This window comes from Schistocerca gregaria, chromosome X (genome assembly GCF_023897955.1).
Source record: "Schistocerca gregaria isolate iqSchGreg1 chromosome X, iqSchGreg1.2, whole genome shotgun sequence".
Classification (NCBI taxonomy): domain Eukaryota; kingdom Metazoa; phylum Arthropoda; class Insecta; order Orthoptera; family Acrididae; genus Schistocerca; species Schistocerca gregaria.
Genome location: NC_064931.1, coordinates 777,519,643 through 777,540,906, shown reverse-complemented (window position 1 = coordinate 777,540,906; position 21,264 = coordinate 777,519,643). Strand labels below are relative to the sequence as shown.

Genomic DNA, 21,264 nt, shown 5'->3' with positions numbered 1-21,264 from the left:
ACTGAGTATTTTAGAACTATGTGAGGAGGTGGGCTGGAAATAGTGACTTTACATCAGAAGATTGTAGAGTAATTTCTAACAGAAAGGTTTTTCTGTCTACTCCATTTTTATTTGTTTACTGTTCAATTTTTTACTTTTTCATTGCGTTACCACCACACTGTCAAAGCTGTTACTTACTGTATGTTTCTACTTCAATCTAGACGTGTAATTTCTCGACCAATGTTTGCAAACATTGTAACTTCTCGGGCGACAATACTCAGTAAATTGTCTGATGCTGGCTTTGTAAGCCGAAAACAGATTAACACAATAAAAGTGACTCTGTAGAACAAAAGCAATCTGGTGCTTCTCATTTCTTACAATGTTGTTCTACCAAGAACGGACGGAAGATTCCGTCAACATAAAAATTACTTTCCTAGCAACGTAAAACCACCTCTTCCAGATAGAAAGCATTTAATATATTAACAAATAATCCGAAACTAAGAATTTGAAAATGATATTACTGTTTATCCTACAACATTAGGCATTATAGGTCCATGCAAGTTACCGATTGCCAATCCTCAGCTTCATCTCGCTTTTCCTTTATTTTCTTCACTTCTTCTACTTTGCGAATTTGCTCCTGCGCTGATCGATACAAGTCACAGGGACCAACTTTGATGAACTGAAGTGGATTAGCCGCTGGTTTTGAAGACGTCAGCTTTGGAAGTCGAGTTGGGATCGTCTCCACATGCTCCTGGAAACACTGAAAGCAATGTGAAGTAAATTGTAAACATTATAATGGCAAGAACAACATTGAACTAAATCTGGCCGTACGTATGAATCGCCTAAACAAATTTGACACTCGGCGCGATGACTGATAGCGACTGTGAACGGGAAATGCCTTTAGGGTCGCTCCCATCAGTCACAGCGCCTTGTGGCAACTTCGTGCAGGCGTGTAGTACGGCTGAGACTTGTTCTGTTTTGTACTATGCTACACATTCCATGTATCAAAATGGCTGAGAGACTGTCCACATGATTAAATTAATGAGAAAAACTAAGTGAAGAAAAACTCGATTCTTTTTTGGAGCCATGTCTCCAGTTATAGTGAATTCTTTTTTTCCAATACATGATTAAATTTTCACTGTGTATGCTACAAAGGAGATACTTTGACCAAGTAGCTCGTTGGAACAGATCGGCTCACTAATTACGATAGAAGTTAGGCCTATACACAATGCAGCCTCAGCAAATATCCGAGATGGAAATTTGTTTCATGAGTTCATTCACATCTGGCTTCCAGCAGCATGATAACTGTTACGTGAACGGATAGCAGTCTAAAGAACAGCTTCTGAAACTCCGTATAAATCCATAACGGTTCTCTGCGAATCACACGTAAGTGCCCTGTAGAGGGTTCATCGAACCACCTTCACACTAATTCTCTATTATTCCGATCTCTAACAGTGCGCGGAAAGAACGAACACTAGTATCTTTCAGTGTGAGCGCTGATTTTCTTTATTCTATTTTGATTAACGTTTCCCCTATGAAGTCTGTGCCTATAAAATATTTTTGGAGTCGAAGGAGAAATTTGTAATTGAAATTTCATGAAAAGATTCTGCAGCAACGAAAATCGCCTTTGTTTTAATCATTTCCACCCTCAAATCCCGTACCATGACCGTGACACTGTAGGCTCTAATTTCGGAATAATACAAAACCGTTATTTGAATTTTCTCGATGTACATTAATCCTATCCGTGAATGATCCCACAACGCACAGCAGAACTCCGAAAGAGGACGAACAAGAGTAATGTAGGCAGTCGCTTTAATAGATATGTTACATTTTCTAAGTGGTCCGCCAATAAAAAGCAAGCTTTGGTTTGTTTTCACCACAACATTTGCTATGTATTCTTTACATTTTAAGTTGCTCGTTATAGCGATGCCTAGGTATGTAGTTGAATTTACGGCCTTGAGATTTGAGTGACTGATCGTGTAACCGACGTTTAACGGATTCCTTTCAGCACTTCTGTGGATGGCCTCACACCTTTCATTAAGGTCAACTGCCAATTTTTGCAGCACACAGATATTTTTTCTAAATCGGTTTTGCGATTCATTTTTATCTTTTGATTCTTTGACAATAGACATAATCACCTTGGCGAATGCCAGAAATAACTTCTGTTTTACTCGATGAGTTTCCGTACATTACTATGAACTGTGACCTCTCCAATAGGAAATCACGATTCCAGTCACATGACAGACGATATTCGGTAAGCACGCAATTTCACTACAAGACGCTTGTGTGTTACAGTGTATAAAGTCTCCTGGAAATCTAGAAATACGGAATCAATTTGAAAACCCCTCGTGTGAGTAAATAGTTAGTTGTGTTTCACAAGAACGATGTTTTCTTGGTCCGCGTTGACAAAGGTAGTTCATTATGTTTGAGCACAATATATGTTCCAAAACCCTGCTGCATATCGATGAGCTAAAGAAGGATAAGTAGGGTTTAGTGGGAACAAGCACACAGTTTCATTAACACTTAAGAAACCAAACCGTGGTGACAGACAAAGGTAACTGGGACCTTTTGTCCAACCAAATACTGTTTGTAGTTGTTTACAAAGTGCGACAAACAATACGGAGTAGTTTAATTATGAGGTGAGTGAGAGAGAGAGAGAGAGAGAGAGAGAGAGAGAGAGAGAGCGACTTCATTTCTCCTCCCACTTGGGTCAACGACCATGTGAAATATGCGCAACAAAGTAATTTGACGAAGTCCCCATATCTTTTAAGTTTATCATAATTAGATGTTTGTGTGAAAGTTCAGCATTATGACCAGGCTCAGATTTCAAAGCAGTAACCGTGGAGAATTTATAGGTCGGCGATTTATGTCTGTGAATCGCCTCACTCTTGCAGTGTTGCTTGTATTTTGTCTAGTATTCTGAAGGACCGTCAGTCTACCATGAAGCTCCAGCCAAGTTATACGTCGCTAAAGCAGCTACTGAACTATTAAACAGGGTAATGGATGACCCTCATATAGTACATGGGCCTCTTCCATCCACTTAATGTCTAAAAAGAATTGCACATGTAGTATGTGCAAAGATTACAGAGCACTAAACCCCCCAAACAGTACCAGACAGAAATCCAATACCAAATAATGAGAATTTCGCTCACTTGTTGGCTGGTACTTCAGTATTTAGTGTTGTTAATTGTGAAAAGGTGTATCTACAGATCCCAATGGCAATGGAGGACATTTACAAGACTGCCATCATTACTCCTTTCGTATTAGGTGAATACTTTTACAAGCTTCGTGCATTAAAAATCTCTGCCCAGCCTTGGCAGCATGGCTCTCAGTCACTTCCCGTTCCGTTTCCCATATCTAGATGATACACTAATTTTTTTTTCTCTTTGCCTGAACAACATGAGGAGGACCTGCAGATGGTCTTCTGTGCACAGGAAGAATTTGGGATAGTAGTAAACAAGGACAAATGACAGTTATGCAAGGAGACATTGTGACAAGATGGAATCAGACCAATGCAAGAATTTAAATGACTCATCAGACAGGCACCACACACTACCACATTCCATGAACTTCACAGATTTCCTGGAATGGTTAACACTTACAGGGGTCACATCCCTCCTGCTGCAAAGACTAACGCCTTCGCAGGTACAAATACGTAAACAGCCTCTGCAACGGACCTCCGGGTTGCAACATACGTCCGACACTACAAAAAAGGCCTTCCCAACACTATCGGTGCGGCACACCCTTCACTTTCGGCACGACTGTTCATAACAAACTAAATGGCCTAAAAAACTGCTACACAACTGTGGTCTGCTTATGACCGCAAAATATCGGCTTTATAAGAAACCATGAAGTATTTGCTGGAGGATATTGAGGAGCATCTGCTTACCACATTCACTGACCACCGACTTGCGACATGCGACATGCCACCCAATTAAGAACTGCTCTCCTCGCTGCTTCTGTCATCTTGATGACATTGGGGAATTCGCTATCAACAGGGCCGACAGTGTGGTTGCCGACTGCCTGTTCCTTATTAGCACCAGATTTAAATGAAATAGCAAAACAATGAAGGAAGGCTTAAAAGATAATAGCGACCTTAACGAACAGTGCCACTGAATTAACAGTACAACTAATACTGACCTCTGGCATCGTCTTGCACCTGCGGTATGATACTTCACAACACAAATTATACGTCCATTGGTCCCAGCTAGGTTCCACAGAGTTAGTCTCGACAGAAAATTTTGCCTTCCAAAAGGTTGACAACAGCACATCCATTTGGATATGGTGGGACCACTGACATGATCTCATGGTTTCCACTATGTGTTATGTACCATTGATAGACTGACACATTGGGTGATTGCTATTCCACTAACGGACGTAATAGCTGAATCGACTGCTCTTGCCTTTGTACATACGTGGATTTCACATTCTAGCCTCCCACCTTCGATAGTTACTGACGGGACCGACAGATCGAGTTCCATCTGTTACAGGGTTGTGCAGATTGCGTGGTGTCCAAAGTTTTCTAACTACAGCGTCTCACCCGCAAAATACCGGAATAGTCTAATGTTGACACCATATGCTTCAGGCTGTTCTGACGTGCGCAGGCTGTTGTGGACGAGCGGTTCTTGGCGCTTCAGTCTGAACCGCGTGACCGCTACGGTCGCAGGTTCGAATCCTGCCTCGGGCATGGATGTGTATGTTGTCCTTAGGTTAGTTAGGTTTAAGTAGTTCTAAGTTCTAGGGGACTGATGACCACAGATGTTAAGTCCCATAGTGCTCAGAGCCATGTGAGCCATTTTTGTTCTGACGTGCAATTTCTCGCAGTGGGCTTAAGCCCTGCCGTGGATGTTGCTGGAGAATATGTACTAACTACAAAGGAAATGTGTGGGCGTCTTCGGTGGAAATTGTTCTCCACGAATGCCTTGCCCTTTCTGCTGACTTTCTGCTTCTGTCACGATGTCTGGCGAACTGTGAATTGCCAATTTTAGAAACTAGTGTGAAACAACATACCACTCACATCCGTAAACCCCTTCCTTATACGCACGGAGTGCTGCAGGTATTTTTATAAAGGACATTTGGAAGATTATAGTAGCGTAAAGCTGCATGTGATACTATCTTGGCAGCCCTACAACAACTGCATTCCAAAGTGCTATAGCATGGTGATGACACATTCAATATTTTACCTCTACCTCTGATGCTCTACATATTATAGCAGCAACTGCTAATACTGACGCTGTTAAGGCTGCTTATTTTGGCTATTATTATTCATTGTTGTCCTATGACGTAATATTTTGGAGTAACCAAGCAATGACAAAGTATCTGTCGCTTGGGAAAGTCACTGCAAAGAAACTTTTCAAGAAACTGAGATTAATAGATAATAGGTGCATAACAAAGCGAAGGGCTATAGATAGAGAGAGATGCTGAATGAAATGCATTTGGCTGTCAAGAGAGCAATGCGTGATGCTTTCATGGACTATTATATTTCACAAAAGCCAAAGGAATTTCTGGCCGTATGCAAAGGCTGTTGGTGCCAGAAAAGTTAGTGTCCAGTCCCTACCTAATGAGAAACAAACTGAAGGTAGCAAAGCAAAAGCTGAACTGCTTAACTTCGTTTTCAGATGTTCCTTTACAAACGAAAACCCAGGCGAATTGCCCCAAATGAATCCTCGTGCCATTGAAAAGATGAGAAGTAAGCTGAAATCGTTAAAATTGAGCAAAGCTCCAATGCTGATGGAATCACTTATAGATTTTTGAATTTTGTCTCCACAAGTTTCCCTTTCTGTGCAGCGACCGCGAAATAAAATTATACAGAATGTAGCAACCAGTCGCGGAAGCATAATTTATCTATCTTGCTGCAAATCGATTTCGACTGATATCAGTCATCATCGGTGCATTTTTCTAACCGATACATGTCGTAAGTAGAAGTACTGTCCTTGGCAGATTTCTATCATGATATTACAGTATTTTTTGTAGAATGCATGTAACGCCGTATCTTGACTTGTTCTGGGCTCCATAGATATTTCCTCTTACACGAAATTTTAATCCCTTTAGTTATACATAGCTTGCTTTTTTATGAATCTTCTGAATAACCAAATAGGAAAGCATCTTTCAAATACTGACAAATTGTTCTGATGAAAAAAATTAATTTTGCTTTTCTGGAAACTGTTACACATATTATGGACCTGTTCTGTTCTAATTTAATTTATTTCTGGACTCTCTACACTTTGACTAAGTTAAAAAAAAACCTGCCCTATGACACCAGTAACCGCAGACATTCTGCCTGTGTGCGTGTGCATGTGCCTTCCCTCCTCCTCCCCCCCCCCCCCCCCACTTTTTCTGCTAGATGCTCAGCCAATTCATACTCTGGTTCAGAACATGATTAGTGTATCCCTATCTCCCAATTGTAGTAACAGGTACAGCTAACAGCAACCCACTCAGCTTCTTGTTTACACTTCAATAACGGTGTTAACCCAAGGTTTATCATGACGCTACAAAATCTCCACATGACTGTGGTGCAGCTGCACCTGTTTCCTCCGCGTCACCTGTAAAGCTATACTCGAAGCTGCTATCCAGGCTGTTTCCTGCTCCTCTACTGTAATTAGCTGAACCTCTTCTCTCCACAAAGCCCCTATGTTCCCTGTTACCTGGCTAAGCTTGGCGCTAGGTTCCACAATGCTTGTGACCTACTGTTCTATACCCAGTTTTTTCTGTAGCACTTGGTCTACAACGCTCCAACGATTGCTACCTATCAGGATGACTCGTCGACGATTTAACTTTTTACTGACCTAGCCTTATAGATAGTCCTGTTTAAAAGCCAGTTGTGGCTTTTCTTCTATTTGACTTAACAGTAGAGACTGATTGTTATTGGGAATGTGAATTCCAAGGTTTTCAACTTTGCTTACTACTTGTCGCCTTTTCCCAGGTAACATTCTCTCTTTCCCCTTCAGTCTATGTAATCCAAAATACGCCATTTCTAATTCCGCCTGCAGGGCACAAATCTTTCCTCCCTGTTCCACCACTCTCTTATCTCGACTACATAATCTACAACTCTATGGGAGAGCCTCATGTTATACTTCACTGCCTTCCTAGCTACAATCACCCCAATGAAACTCCAACCCACAGTCCTGACAAGTTTCTCCCATACCAATCCAAACAACATCCCATTTGGCACACATGACGCTACTTTTTCCGTACACTAAAAAGCACTAACACTCACTCAAACTGTAATTAAGTGACACTTAATGAGAACTTACCTTTGAATGAGTTCCGCAGTTAACTACTAGGTGGAGATTGAAGTAAACACCAGAATGTAAGCCTGACACACGCATTCGCTGAACTTAAGTTTACATAGTAGAAGGAACGAAATGACAACTAAAAAGCACGATATTTTCCTAACTATCGTAAACACTATCAGGAAATTACGAAAAGAACTGTAATGCATTCAAACAACACGTAACGACTAGACGACAGCTGGACGTTCATACCTGGTAGCTTTTTAACAGAGCTTAAAAGCAACTCGTAATGTATGAATATGTGGCTTCGTGGAGATATGAATTAATAAGATGATCTCTGGCTTCCAGCCACGTCAGGTGGTTAAAATTCCACAAGTATTTCGACCGAGCTCTCCTCGGCTATTGTCAAGTGGTAATGGTCATTTTCCCGTTGTCAATGGTCGATGAGCGCTCACTCTAAAGCTTGTGACATTTTAACCACCTAACACGGCTGGAAGCCCGAAAAGATTTTGTTACGTAACTCTTAATTTCAAGTGACGTTCTTCCTTAAACACTATGAACATCCAGTGGCAATGCTCTTTGACTCACTAATTGCCATCGTCTTTCACACTCAGTGGACGTACTGGTTCGGAGGATCACTCCTGTATACCATACAGAGAAGATGTGTCATGATATTTATCTGATTACCATGTTAGCCAACTCTGAACTGTTTGATTATGCAGGCCGTTTCGTGAAAAAAAAAAAACACACATGTTGACCACACTAAGGATTGACTGGAGTAGTCGTTGCTCAATGTCAGTTGAAGAGTTTAGGAAGAAGCAAACGTTTCCTTTCGTCCAGTGTCCTCCGATTTTAAGTACTGGGAGCCTGAACTTCTGCCTGTACAGATTTCGAGCAATGTTAGTTGACGATCAAAGAATATACACTAGAACCTAAATTTTATGTGGTAAAAACTAGACAAAAATCCGCACCATTTTGTGCGAATTCTGCGGTAAGTTAACAATAGACGATATTACAATTTCGTGTCTGCTTACTCGTTTCCGTGTTAATCGTGTAAGTGTACATTATTAGCCATGGCCAAGAGAGCAAAAACAGATGGTTTATGTTTAAAATTAGTGAAAAACGCCCTTTAAGAAGATTGTCGTGTAACACGTGCAGAACTTTTGAGATCACAGGGATTTCATAAACGGCAACATTCCGAATTCTCCCGAACAGGGAAGAAAAAAAAACTGCAGGATACGTCCGTTAATGGTTTATTTCTGAGCAGGAACAGATACGACTGGATTGGACTGTACTGTACTGTACTGTACGGAACTGAGGACCTAGAAACGACGGAGAGGCTCCGTTCCCGCCGTAGCCCTCAGTGGCTCACAACCCAACAGGCTACAGTGTCCACTCACCCCACCGCCCCCCCCCCCCCCCCCCCCACTGAAGCAAGGGTTGCGGTGCGGTGCAAGGGAATATGTTACAAAATCGCATTCTACAGAACTTTAAGCAACCATAAGTACACCAAGAGCCTTTAGTGGAAGTAATGTTCTGAAAAACGAAAGTTTATTTTGTTTTGAGACAATTTCATATACAATTCTGGGTAGTTATTACAACTTAGTAATTCACAATGCATCTGCCATTTTTTCCACATATGAAAAGCAGGCCACTGTTAACTATGTTTATGAGAAAGGTGAGAGACAGGAACAAAATAACTCTCATCCAGTTTTCTTTCCGACCTCATTTTACAATATATTCGAGCTAGTGATGTATTCAAGAACGGTGTCAAACCAAACTACAAACAATTTACTTGTCACTCCACAGTGTGAATTCCAGAAAGATTGCTCTACTGAGAACGCTAATTATTCTCATGAAATATTACAAACATTAAATAAAGTAACATTTACATTTGGTATTTCTTGTGATCCGCCCCAGGAACCTTCGAATGGATCATGATTTCTCTCAGAAAAGCTCAAGGTTTATTCAATTTATTCTTTGCTAAACAAATAGTTCTTTTTATTAAGTATACTCGAAAGAATGCAGAAGGCTGGTAAGAATCGTTCATCAAGCCTGGAAAGACGAAATTTTAGTGACTGGAGAGAAATCACTTACGGAGTCCGATTCAATTTTGAAAACAGTTTTACACTTTATTTATGTGGTTGACCTTCCACGTAAAATAAATGGCGATTCCGCGATGGTGATACAAACGTCCAGGGTTTATGGAGAAGGGAGAACTTATCTGTTTGGAGTATCGGATCATGCTCCGGAAACGACAGAGTCGAATGTTATAAGCGAAAACCGTTCTGACACCTCCGACCGTGGAATACATGTACCGGCACACTTTCTACTAAGATTGTAGGGTAAACAACCTTCAAAGATGGTAGTATGAACCGAAGCATTGCCCGAGACTTCGTATGCGTGGCATTTATTTTTTTCTTACAAACCTCTTTGTATACAACGTTTGGTAGTATGTTTGGAGACATGACTGAGGAGCTTGGTTGTTTCACTAACATGGGAGACAGCCACACAGAGTCAGTTGCTTTATACAAAGACTGCTCCGAGGTTCATGGCCGCAACACGCAGCGTCGTAAAATAAGCTCACAGGGAATTTTACACATTTATACAGAAACGGTATATTTTGAGGAATAAACAGGATTCAGGGTATGAATAGCTCGCTCCCCTGCGCCACTTCAGTCGAAAGTTCCCCTCTATGATGTTACATGGTAGAAAAGTAACCTTAAGGTCCTCTAAGCAAACGGTTGTGAGGAACGATGCTCTGTCAGAGTTATGTCATACCTCACTTTCAGAAGTAGTTTCCAAAGAAGGAGATAAAGCCTGATCTTCTCCAGCCACACCAAGTCTCGCCTCATGACCTTCATCGGATTTTTGAGACCACACAGTCTTCAGTCTTTTAGTTAATCTGATGTGTTCAGAGAGACTACAGTTTTCTAGATTTTTTATTTGTTGACAAAACGAAATTAAAATTTTATGAGTAGGCACCCAAATCACAAAGCAAACTTAAGACCTTTTTTCCCTAGCGAAGAATATAAATAAAACCCGTCGAAAGAAGCAAAACAGCGTACATTTTTTAATACACATAGCGAATTCAGTAAATTCATATATGATAGCCAAGTACATTCGCTGTTAGTTTGCACTCTTAAATACAAGATTGTGGCGCTTAATTCTGTCACGGACAAACTTTCAAAAGGAACAGCGCCATCTGTTGGTTCTATGATGTACTACACCATGATGATTTAACATCCGAACTACTAAGCTAAACAGACGATCTTAGGTGAAACTAAATTACTGTGTCACTTTCGTGTGTTCTGATTTCGATGAAATAGAGTCTATATGTAATCCCAAGCTACGCTCAAGGTACCTGTGAAAACCCGATGAAAATTCGTCTAGTAGTTTTGGAGATTGAACACCTCCAACGCAAGAACAGACAGACAAGAGTTTTACAATTTTATTATTAGCATTGGCGGTTGGTTGTCATGTACTAATGTGCCACGGCACACTGTAAATATCACAGGTTATGCTATTTCTCTTCGAATGTGCGCTGCTATGCAAATAAAACGGACGAGAACGTGTTTTTTAGCGCGCTCTCAGCGGTAACTATAAACCAGTGTCGAGTGATGAAATAATGGTCAGCTTCACTATGACCAACGTCGAGTACGGATGGAGCTGCCTGTTTTCGACTGCGCATGCTCCGATGAAACATCATTCCTTCCTGTGCTATGAGAGCTGAAGTTGCTCACAGGACAGGGTCAGTATTTTTCTTTGAAAGTGCACGCAAATTGTTCTGCATGAGTGGAGTTTGAGGAATTTTTGATGTACACTGGCTGTAATACACTACGGTCGAGTGGTCAAATGTATGACTGGCGGCTTGTCGGTTTGGGTTGGATTCATACTGCTAACATTTTTTTCCATTTTCTTTTATTCCTCTCAATGAAACTATTAATTATAAAATTTGATTATATTTAAGGTTTAAATTGCATACATAAAATTAGTATATTCAATTTAGTTATGATTACTACTCTTAAGACTATAGGTCACACTGCTAAAATTTTGCACGAGCCGCCACTGATTATTAGTAAAGATATTACAGCGATGAGACAAAACATTATGACCTGTTGAATAGGGTGTTGGTTTAATACGCAAACTCAATATAGCAGTGATTCTGCTTGGTATGGGTTCTACAAGTCCTCGGCAGGACTCCTGAAGTACGAGTATGGCACCAGATATCTACACACAGGTCAAGTGATTCCTGCAAATTACGGAATGGTGGTTCGTGGGCATGTAGCTAGCGCCCGATGTGTGTTCCAATAGATACGGAACAGGCACATCTGCTGACCCAGACATCAATGTGAGTTCAAAATAATGCCCGTCAAATCACTGTAGCACGATTCTGACCTTGCAACACGGGCAGTTACCCTGCTGGAAGATGTCATTGACGTAGGGGGAGACTTCAATCATGAAGCGAAGCAGGTGGTCCACAATAATGTTCACGTAATTCGCTACTGTCATCATGCCTTCGATTACCACCACAGATAAGGAAGCAGAACCGAGTGTACCCCATAGCATAATTCTGCCCTCACTGGCCTGCACCTGTGGTGCAGTGAATGTTTCCTACAGTCATTCGCCTGGATGACGGCGTATAAGGACCCAGCCATCGACCTGGTGTAACAAGAAATGCACGTGACACGTTTGTCTTTAACAACGGTGAAAACTCAGTGATGCTTTGCTCACTGCAGTCATTACTCACGATGTCGTTGGGTCAACACAGGAACACGTAAGGGTCATGTGAGATGGAGCTCTACGTTCAAAAAGGCCTACGAACGGTGTGCTCAAACACTTGTGCCTGTACCAGCATTGTACTCTGTCGTCAGACCTGCCTGTCCTGGATTGGACAGTGGTGGATCCCCCGACCTCTACTTTTTATGATGGGACGTGGTCTTCCAGTACCATACGGCCTACTCGTTATTTCACCATCCTACCTGTTTCCATAGGTGCTCACGACATTAGTACGCCAATAGACGACCAGCTTCGCCGTTTCAGAGATTCTCGTTTCCAGCCGCCGCGCCACAGTACGTGTACTTTGTCGAAATCGCTTATATTAGTGGATTATCGCATTTGTGGCCCGTGTCTTTGCTATAAATTGCTTCCCATTCGTGTATCTTCCGCCTACATTTTTTTCCTTACTGCGTCACTGCAACACCAGCAGGAGGCATTCGATCTAGCGGTGGACGGTGGTTATGACGTTATGGCTCATCAGTGTAGATGTAAGAGTGACTATCGTTGGAAACAAACGAATCAATTATCACACTTCCACTTAATGTCTTATGGAATTATACTCTGATGTAACTGATCACTTGCAAAGAACATATTGATTGCATGAAAGCACGCAGTAGCAATAACATGTGATGATCAGTTGCAATTATCTCTTATAAGAGACAGTCCAATGGGACCATGTAACGGTTCCATTCAAAAGTAATGACCACACTCGTTAAGTCATTTAGAAGTGGTTCAAATGGCTCTGAGCACTATAGGACTTAGCTTCTGAGGTCATCAGTCCCCTGGAACTACTTAAACCTAACTAAGCTAAGGACATCACACACAACCATGCCCGAGGCAGGATTCGAACCTGCGAATGTAGAGTAAGTCATTTATCCCACTGGGATACTAGACGATAAATTTCCGTTCCGTAGAACGCGGTCGGCCTTCGACGGATCCACCATCACCCACTCTTGTACTTTCTCGTCCGACTGAAAGCGATGTCCTCACATCTTTTTCAGGTCGCCAAAGATGTGAAAATCACGCGGTGAAAGATCCAGTCTGTACGGAGGATGATGCCTCCTTCCCATTAGCAGTGTGGAGGTGGGTGTTATCGTGCCAAAGGATAATTCCGTCTGACAGCTTTCCGACAGCCCGAGAGCAAACGGCAAAGCAAACAGTGGCCTCCGCCGCCAAAGAAATCTAAAGCTGTTCACACGAGTGCCGGTAAAGCCATGATGGCCTCGTTCTTCGACTGCAGGGATCCTCTGCTCGTCGGTTTCCTCGAGCGTGAACCACAATCAATACACAGCACTATGAAGACACTTTGCAGAAACTGCGACGCGCCATAAACTCAATTGCCAGGAATGCTGTCTGACGGAATCATCTTGTTGCACTATCACGCCCGACCCCATACTGTCAATCTGACGAAGGCTACGTTTCGGCGATTTAGTGGGGAAACACTGCACCATCCTCCGTACAGCCCGCATCTATCACCGTGTGATTAACACATCTTTGGCGACCTCAACAAAGACATGTGTGGGCGTCAGTTTCAGTCGGACAAGGAAGTGCAAGAGGGGGTGCGGTTGAGGATCCGTCAGCCGCCGACCGTGTTCTACGAAACAGGAATTCATCGTCTCTTCTCCCAGCGTGATCACTGTCTTCACGCGTAGTGTCATTACTTTTGAATGGAACCATTCCATGGCCCCATTTTGGCGGCTATTCGTTTTTCATTTGACTACCCCCGTACAGGCCCCAAGGAATTAGGCATTTTAAACGAGTCTACACAATGTTTATTTTGCAATAAAATTCCTTGTAAATAATTATCACAATTTGAAAAGAATAGTTATGTCTGCAGTTATAACGTTAAATGGAAAAAATGACTTACTACTCACGACTGAAACTCTTGTGACTCAGAATGGAGTTAAATATGCAGTCAGAAAAATCTTATGTGTCCGACAACATAAAGCAAATTTTAGAATAATCTCAAACTTGGTCACATATTTCTGAACTACAGAGTAATGAGTCTTAGTTCTTCCAGTATTGCAATTATGTCAGTTTTTATTCCTTCGGGAATCTAATGGAATTTAAAGGGTGACAATTGCGTTCGGACGTCCAAACTGCACGGTTGGCCGCGGGGCATGATGAGAATTAGTATGTGCATGTGTGGTTTGGTTTAGCGACGAAGCCCACTTTCACTTGGAAGGGTTCGTCAGTAAGCAATACCGGCGCATTTGGGGGACTGAGAATCCGCATTTCGCCATCGTTAAGTCTCTTCACCGGCAACGGCTGACTGCGTGGTGTGCTATGTCCAGTCACGGAGTAATCGGTGCGATATTCCTTGATGGCACGGTACCTACCGAACGGTACGTGAAGGTTTTGGGAGATGAAATCATCTCCATTATCCAAAGTGACCTGATTTCGACGAGATATAATTCATCCGAGACGGAGCTCGACCCCATCGAAGCAGGAGAATGTATGATGTCCTGTAGGAGCACTTTGGCGACCGCATTCTGGCTCTGGAGTACGCAGAGGCCACTGGCATGAGCCTCTATCGGCCGCCATATTCTCCCGATCTGAACACATTCGTCTCCTTTTTGTGGGGCTATACTACAGACAAGTTGTAAAACAATAATTCCAAACGCATTCCTGAGCTGAAAACAGCCATTCAGGAGGTCATCGACAGTATCAACGTTCAGACACTTCAAAAAATGGTTCCAATGGCTCTGAGCACTATGGGACGTAACTTCTGAGGTCAACAGTCCCTAGAACTTAGAACTACTTAAACCTAACTAACCTAACCACACTCATGCCCACGGCATGATTCGAACCCGCCACTATAGCGGTCTCGCGGTTCCAGACTGTAGCGCCTAGAACCGCTAGGCCACTCCGGCCGGCTCCGACACTTCAGCGGATCATGTAGAATTTCGCTATTCGTCTGCGCTACATCATCAATGATGGAAAGCATATCGAATATGTCATAACCTAAATCTGAATATCTGTAGTGACGTTTCATGTTTAATTAAGTGTGCGCATGACGTAGTTTGTAACTAATTTCCGTTTTTTTTTCATATAGTTCAATAAGTGGCACCCTGAAGAACATATGTAATGAGAGAAAATATGCACTGTAGTGCTGTGGTTAAATTAGGAAACGTAAACAGTCGTGTGCCAGGTGATCTTAGTTGAGCACCAAATATTATTCTTATGACATCTTTTCGCGCTATCAAAATTTGCATTCGAAAAGATGGATTACCCTAGAAGAAATTCCGTCTGACACTACTGAATGGAAAGTTTACTGACTAACCGATTTATTTCTCAATGGGGAAGTGGCTGAAGTGAGGATATAAAAGCTCGAAACTATTTTTTTTCGATTTAAATTATCACTATGTGCACCCAACAATTTTTAAGACTCTGTCTTACTAACTACTAAATGCTTCAAATTTAATCTTTGATGTCTTACTCTTTGGTGTGGAGAAATTATTGTGCTATACGTTTCCTAAGTGTAAGGAAGCATTTTCAGAAAACCAATCAATAATTCTTTTGAATTCAAATTAAAATGTCTCTGTCGAAGGAATCTAGAGCATCTCTACATAAACATTCGTAAAGAAACAAACTTCCCAAAGAAGTAGCTGATCTTCAGGAAAGACCATTAGCATGAACGCCAAGTCGCTTTTCTCACACACGATACTATGCAAATAGTAGATGCAGTTGGGCAGGTGGATACAGTTTTTCTAGGTCTCCTAAAGGCACTCTGCATTGTGATACGTTATCAAATGATGAAGTTGCGACCATACCAGAGCGCTGGATGCTGGAAAGCTGAATGTCTTCAAAGACACTAAATTATGAACTATCTCAGGAATCTGTCGTCCTCTCCTGTTTAATCTGTGCATCTCAGACATGTCTAAGACTGTATCTCTTCGGCATGGATACGCTAGTGGTTGGGTGCTGGCAGTGGAGCATCGAAATTTTGAATAAAATTAAGCAATCTTAACATCTGATCTGACGATAACAGGGACATACTTTCGGAGGAGGAGATTGAAACCAAACCCCCACTAAAACAGGGACGGCTTGCCTTCATTTATGCAACAGAACAGCGAATAGACAGCTCCAGCTCTATTTTGGTGACAGATTGCTTCACCATAATCAGCACCCCAAATGTCTAGGGATTACTTACGTTGGACTACATACTATCATACGAGAAGCATCTGGAAAACACTACTGCTAAAGTACCAACTAGGAACAACATGCTACATAAATTGTGTGTAGCAACCTGGGGCTCCGCTACTGAAACTCTGCGGCCTCCAGCACTTGGGCGTTGCTGTATGGCTCAATAGTGCGCGCACTCTTGGCGCACAGTCGAACAACAAAATGAGCATTATCAGTGGTACACTAAGATCACCTCCCGTCGAATAGCTGTCCATACTGAGCCACATTCCGCCCACTGGATTTCGACGAAAAGCAGCTCTACTCCTTGAGTTTAAATACATACACGGCAACCTGTAACTCCCCATATGTAAAGACGTTATCCTACAAAGAAACCAGCTTTAGTAAAAAAACATCTATGGAAATAGCAATTTAACTTCCCACTTCTCAGTTCGACCCAACAGACCCGTGGGAACGAGGCTGGACAGAGGCTTGCCCTCCACATTGCCAGAACTTGCCCTGCGTAAGAAAGAAACCCCTTGCCTTTGACCAATCATGGATATGTACAAAGTTTAACAGAATATGCACCAATCATGCCAGAAGCATGGTCTCTCTTCATAGTTGAGGTAAGACTCCATCTCCAAACTGCGACTGTGGAGCAGCCAGGCAAACCGTTCGTCACATAGTTACACAATGTCCCAACAGGGCCTGTCGTACTTCCGACGATTTCGTGACTAACGAATAACGAAAATGATTAAATTACAAATTTTGATATCTATCTGTTAATTAAATGTGTTGTTGTCAGTATTGTGTCTGATATTGTACTTAAAAAAACCATGCAATATATAAATATCTACTAATAAGCTTCCAGATACTTTTACCGAGCGAGGTGCCGCAGTGGTTAGCGCACTGGACTCGCATTCGGGAGGAAGACGGTTCAATCTCGTCTCCAGCCATCCTGATTTAGGTTTTCCGTGATTTCCCTAACTCGTTTCAGGCAAATGCCGGGATGGTTCTTCTGAAAGGGCACGGCCGATTTCCTTCCCAATCCTTCCCTAACCCGAGCTTGCGATCCGTCTGTAATGACCTCGTTGTCGACGGGACGTTAAACAACCACCACCACCACCACCACCACCACCACCACCACCACCGGATACATTTCGTACCTCAGCAATTTCCCAGTGTAAGCCGGGTTTTAAAAGAAGTATTTTTCGTACGAAAATTGCAAGCCGGCGCTGATAAAATAACTCTTCTTAAATTTCAGCTATTCCGCTCCATATTTTCATTGTACATTAGAGTGTTTGCTGGGAAAATAAACCCAAACTACCTGCCTGCACATGGTCATCGGAGGACATACTAAACGCCATAGACACTAAGTCTTCTCGATGAAGCCTATCTGCCTCCTTCCCAATAGGTGTTTGAGAAGACGCGGAGGTTCTGAACTGCGACTGCGCTCCCTCCCTCCCTCCCCCCCCCCCCTCCCCCCCTACCCCAGCCTCCTGCCTTCTTAACCCGCGAAAAATTTAATTTAAAGATAAGGTGAGAACTGACTGAAGCGTGCAGTGTGGTCCGCGTCTACGCATCGGCTCGTGGCCAGGAATAACTTGTTGCTCCTGCGGCCAGGATTTGGAAGGAAGCTTCGTTCACATCTGTGTTTGTATCTGCCGTTGCCCTCTGGACGAAAACGCCACAAAGACAGGAATAAAACTTCCCTTCCGACTGACTGTTAAACATCCGAGAACACAACTGCACTGAATTCTTACTTCCTCTCTGGGGTGTTACCATAATCCTACCGTGCAGCGCACACCACTGAAGCGACTTTTCATAGATTTTGCACAGTAAGGGATAGTGGGCGGTCTTTCGGAAACTACTCTACATGACAAAATGTGTATTCTCCGGACCCCACACTTAACGCTAACTACGTTACTTCAGGCTATGGATCGTAGAGTACATAGATGTTGACACAGTTCAACGCCATAGACGTTCATTCTAGCAGAAGGACTCGACAAAGTTATGTGAGAAACTTTCTCACAAGTTAAATCGATGTCACCGGGATCCTTTCATCCAATGCGCAATGTTGTTTTAGACTGAGCTATCCAGGCACGACTTACGTGACAGCTTCCATTCTGATAATACTCTCCTAAATTCCGCATCTACACGTATACTCCTAAAGCGACTGAAGTGTCTGAGGAAAGGTACTTTCTATCAATATTAACGATTTGCTGTGCTATTCCATCCGCGTACTGAACGCCGGGAAAATGTCTATATGCACTTTTACACACCCTAACCTTATTCCCACGAACTCCACCGTTGCTTAATTCTAAATATTCCTGAGCATCTAAAACTTTTATATGGGCTATGCTCACCTGTTAATACACTCCTGGAAATTGAAATAAGAACACCGTAAATTCATTGTCCCAGGAAGGGGAAACTTTATTGACACATTCCTGGGGTCAGATACATCACATGATCACACTGACAGAACCACAGGCACAAACACAGAGGCAACAGAGCATGCACAATCTCGGCACTAGTACAGTGTATATCCACCTTTCGCAGCAATGCAGGCTGCTATTCTCCCATGGAGACGATCGTAGAGATGCTGGATGTAGTCCTGTGAAACGGCTTGCCATGCCATTTCCACTTGGCGCCTCAGTTGCATCAGCGTTCGTGCTGGACGTGCAGACCGCGTGAGACGACGCTTCATCCAGACCCAAACATGCTCAATGGGGGACAGATCCGGAGATCTTGCTGGCCACGGTAGTTGACTTACACCTTCTAGAGTACGTTGGGTGGCACGGGATACATGCGGACGTGCATTGTCCTGTTGGAACAGCAAGTTCCCTTGCCGGTCTAGGAATGGTAGAACGATGGGTTCGATGACGGTTTGGATGTACCGTGCACTATTCAGTGTCCCCGCGACGATCACCAGAGGTGTACGGCCAGTGTAGGAGATCGCTCCCCACACCATGATGCCGGGTGTTGGCCCTGTGTGCCTCGGTCGTATGCAGTCCTGATTGTGGCGCTCACCTGCACGGCGCCAAACACACATACGACCATCATTGGCACCAAGGCAGAAGCGACTCTCATCGCTGAAGACGACACGTCTCCATTCGTCCCTCCATTCACGCCTGTCGCGACACCACTGGAGGCGGGCTGCACGATGTTGGGGCGTGAGCGGAAGACGGCCTAACGGTGTGCGGAACCGTAGCCCAGCTTCATAGAGACGGTTGCGAATAGTCCTCGCCGATACCCTAGGAGCTACAGTGCCCCTAATTTGCTGGGAAGTGGCGGTGCGGTCCCCTACGGCACTGCGTAGGATCCTACGGTCTTGGCGTGCATCCGTGCGTCGCTGCGGTCCGGTCCCAGGTCGACGGGCACGTGCACCTTCATCGACAACATCGATGTACTGTGGAGACCTCACGCCCCACGTGTTGAGCAATTCGGCGGTACGTCCAACCGGCCTCCCGCATGCCCACTATACGACCTCGCTCAAAGTCCGTCAGCTGCACATACGGTTCACGTCCACGCTGTCGCGGCATGCTACCAGTGTTAAAGACTGCGATGGAGCTCCGTATGGCACGGCAAACTGGCTGACACTGACGGCGGCGGTGCACAAATGCTGCACAGCTAGCGCCATTCGACGGCCAACACCGTGGTTCCTGGTGTGTCCGCTGTGCCTTGCGTGTGATCATTGCTTGTACAGCCCTCTCGCAGTGTTCGGAGCAAGTATGGTGGATCTGACACACCGGTGTCAATGTGTTCTTTTTTCCATTTCCAGGAGTGTATTTTGGGCGTCGGCTGGAGTGACCGAGCGGTTCTAGGCGCTTCAGTCTGGAACCGCGCGACCGCTACGGTTGCAGGTTCGAATCCTGCCTCGGGCATGGATGTTTGTGATGTCCTTAGGTTAGTTAGGTTTAAGAAGTTCCAAGTTCTAGGGGACTGATGAACTCAGAATTTAAGTCCCATAGTGCTCAGAGCCACTTGAACCATTTTATTTATCTACTTTGGAGAGAAGGGTGCGTGATCGCTTCCACTTCCATTATCAGTACCTGAACTTGCCACTATTTTGCAGGAAGAAGGGCATAAACTTTCCTTGAAAGGCATACAGGACTTGTATTTATAAATTTCGAGGCGAGTGTACGCTATTTTGAATGCCAACAGTTTTCCTACGCGTTTTTATGTACGGTAATGTTTTGTGAGTTTGGTGTTTCCATATTCAAACCAGTCACATATTTGTACAGAAATCCGTGTAATCGTATCATCATGAGTCGACAATGTCTACAGCGTAATGCCACTCAAAAAGCTAAACAGATGGAATCCAGTTATTTTTGTGGTTAATTCACATTATAAAAGTTAATTACGTCCAAAGAGTCATTTCACATCGCAAATTAAATTGTAAATATGGCTACATCCTGAATATCATCAATACACACCATCTTTCACACATTGCAACAACAGAAATTCTTCCATGGAATAGGAGGAGTTGTCAGGGAGAAACTTTTTCAGTTTGTTTTCAGATTCAACTTTGCTATCAGACATTTTATATCACTGGTTAAGTTATCAAAAATCTCAATTAGGGCATTGTCCACCCTCTTTTGTCTTGAAGACAACCTTAAGGGGAGGTTTACCATCTTTTGGTTCAAAAAATGGATTTTTTTCTAAATTGCATTTTTGGATCCATAAAAGTGTGTAGAATCCACCTCTGAAACGGTTTTTCCGAATAAGGAACGGAAATGTTTGTTATTCGCAGTTTAACAAAACAGGCACCTGCCTGAAATCTGTCTTTTTCACGCACCAGTTTGTTTCGGTAATTTTGACTTTGTAGCCGCAAAAAATTGTTATATGTGCTTGCCCACGACTAAAACTAATGAAGTGATCAAGGAGCTTACGACGTACTACGGCTTGGCAATCCGACGGCATTCCAATTCGGTGGAACAGATGAAGGCAATTTGGGTAATGTATTTCCACAAGTGTTCGACGGATGACCACCCACAACACCAAAATTGTCCGACTGGGGAAACTAGTTGGTGCAAGTGGCGCATTGCAGAGGTTACCGGACATCTGGACTTATATCAACACGACCAGCCGCTCTCCAAAGAAGTTCAAATACACTCCTGGAAACGGAAAAAAGAACACTTTGACACCGGTG

The 21,264-nt window shown here is 43.3% G+C and overlaps 1 protein-coding gene across 1 annotated transcript in view; it reads right to left on the bottom strand.

Annotated features, from left to right (window-relative positions):
• Positions 1 to 21,264, bottom strand: part of LOC126299538 (uncharacterized) — a 462,448-nt gene that overhangs the window by 78,332 nt on the left and 362,852 nt on the right. The window contains 1 exon segment of the mRNA XM_049991532.1: positions 545 to 739. Coding sequence (XP_049847489.1) covers positions 545 to 739 — 195 coding nt within the window.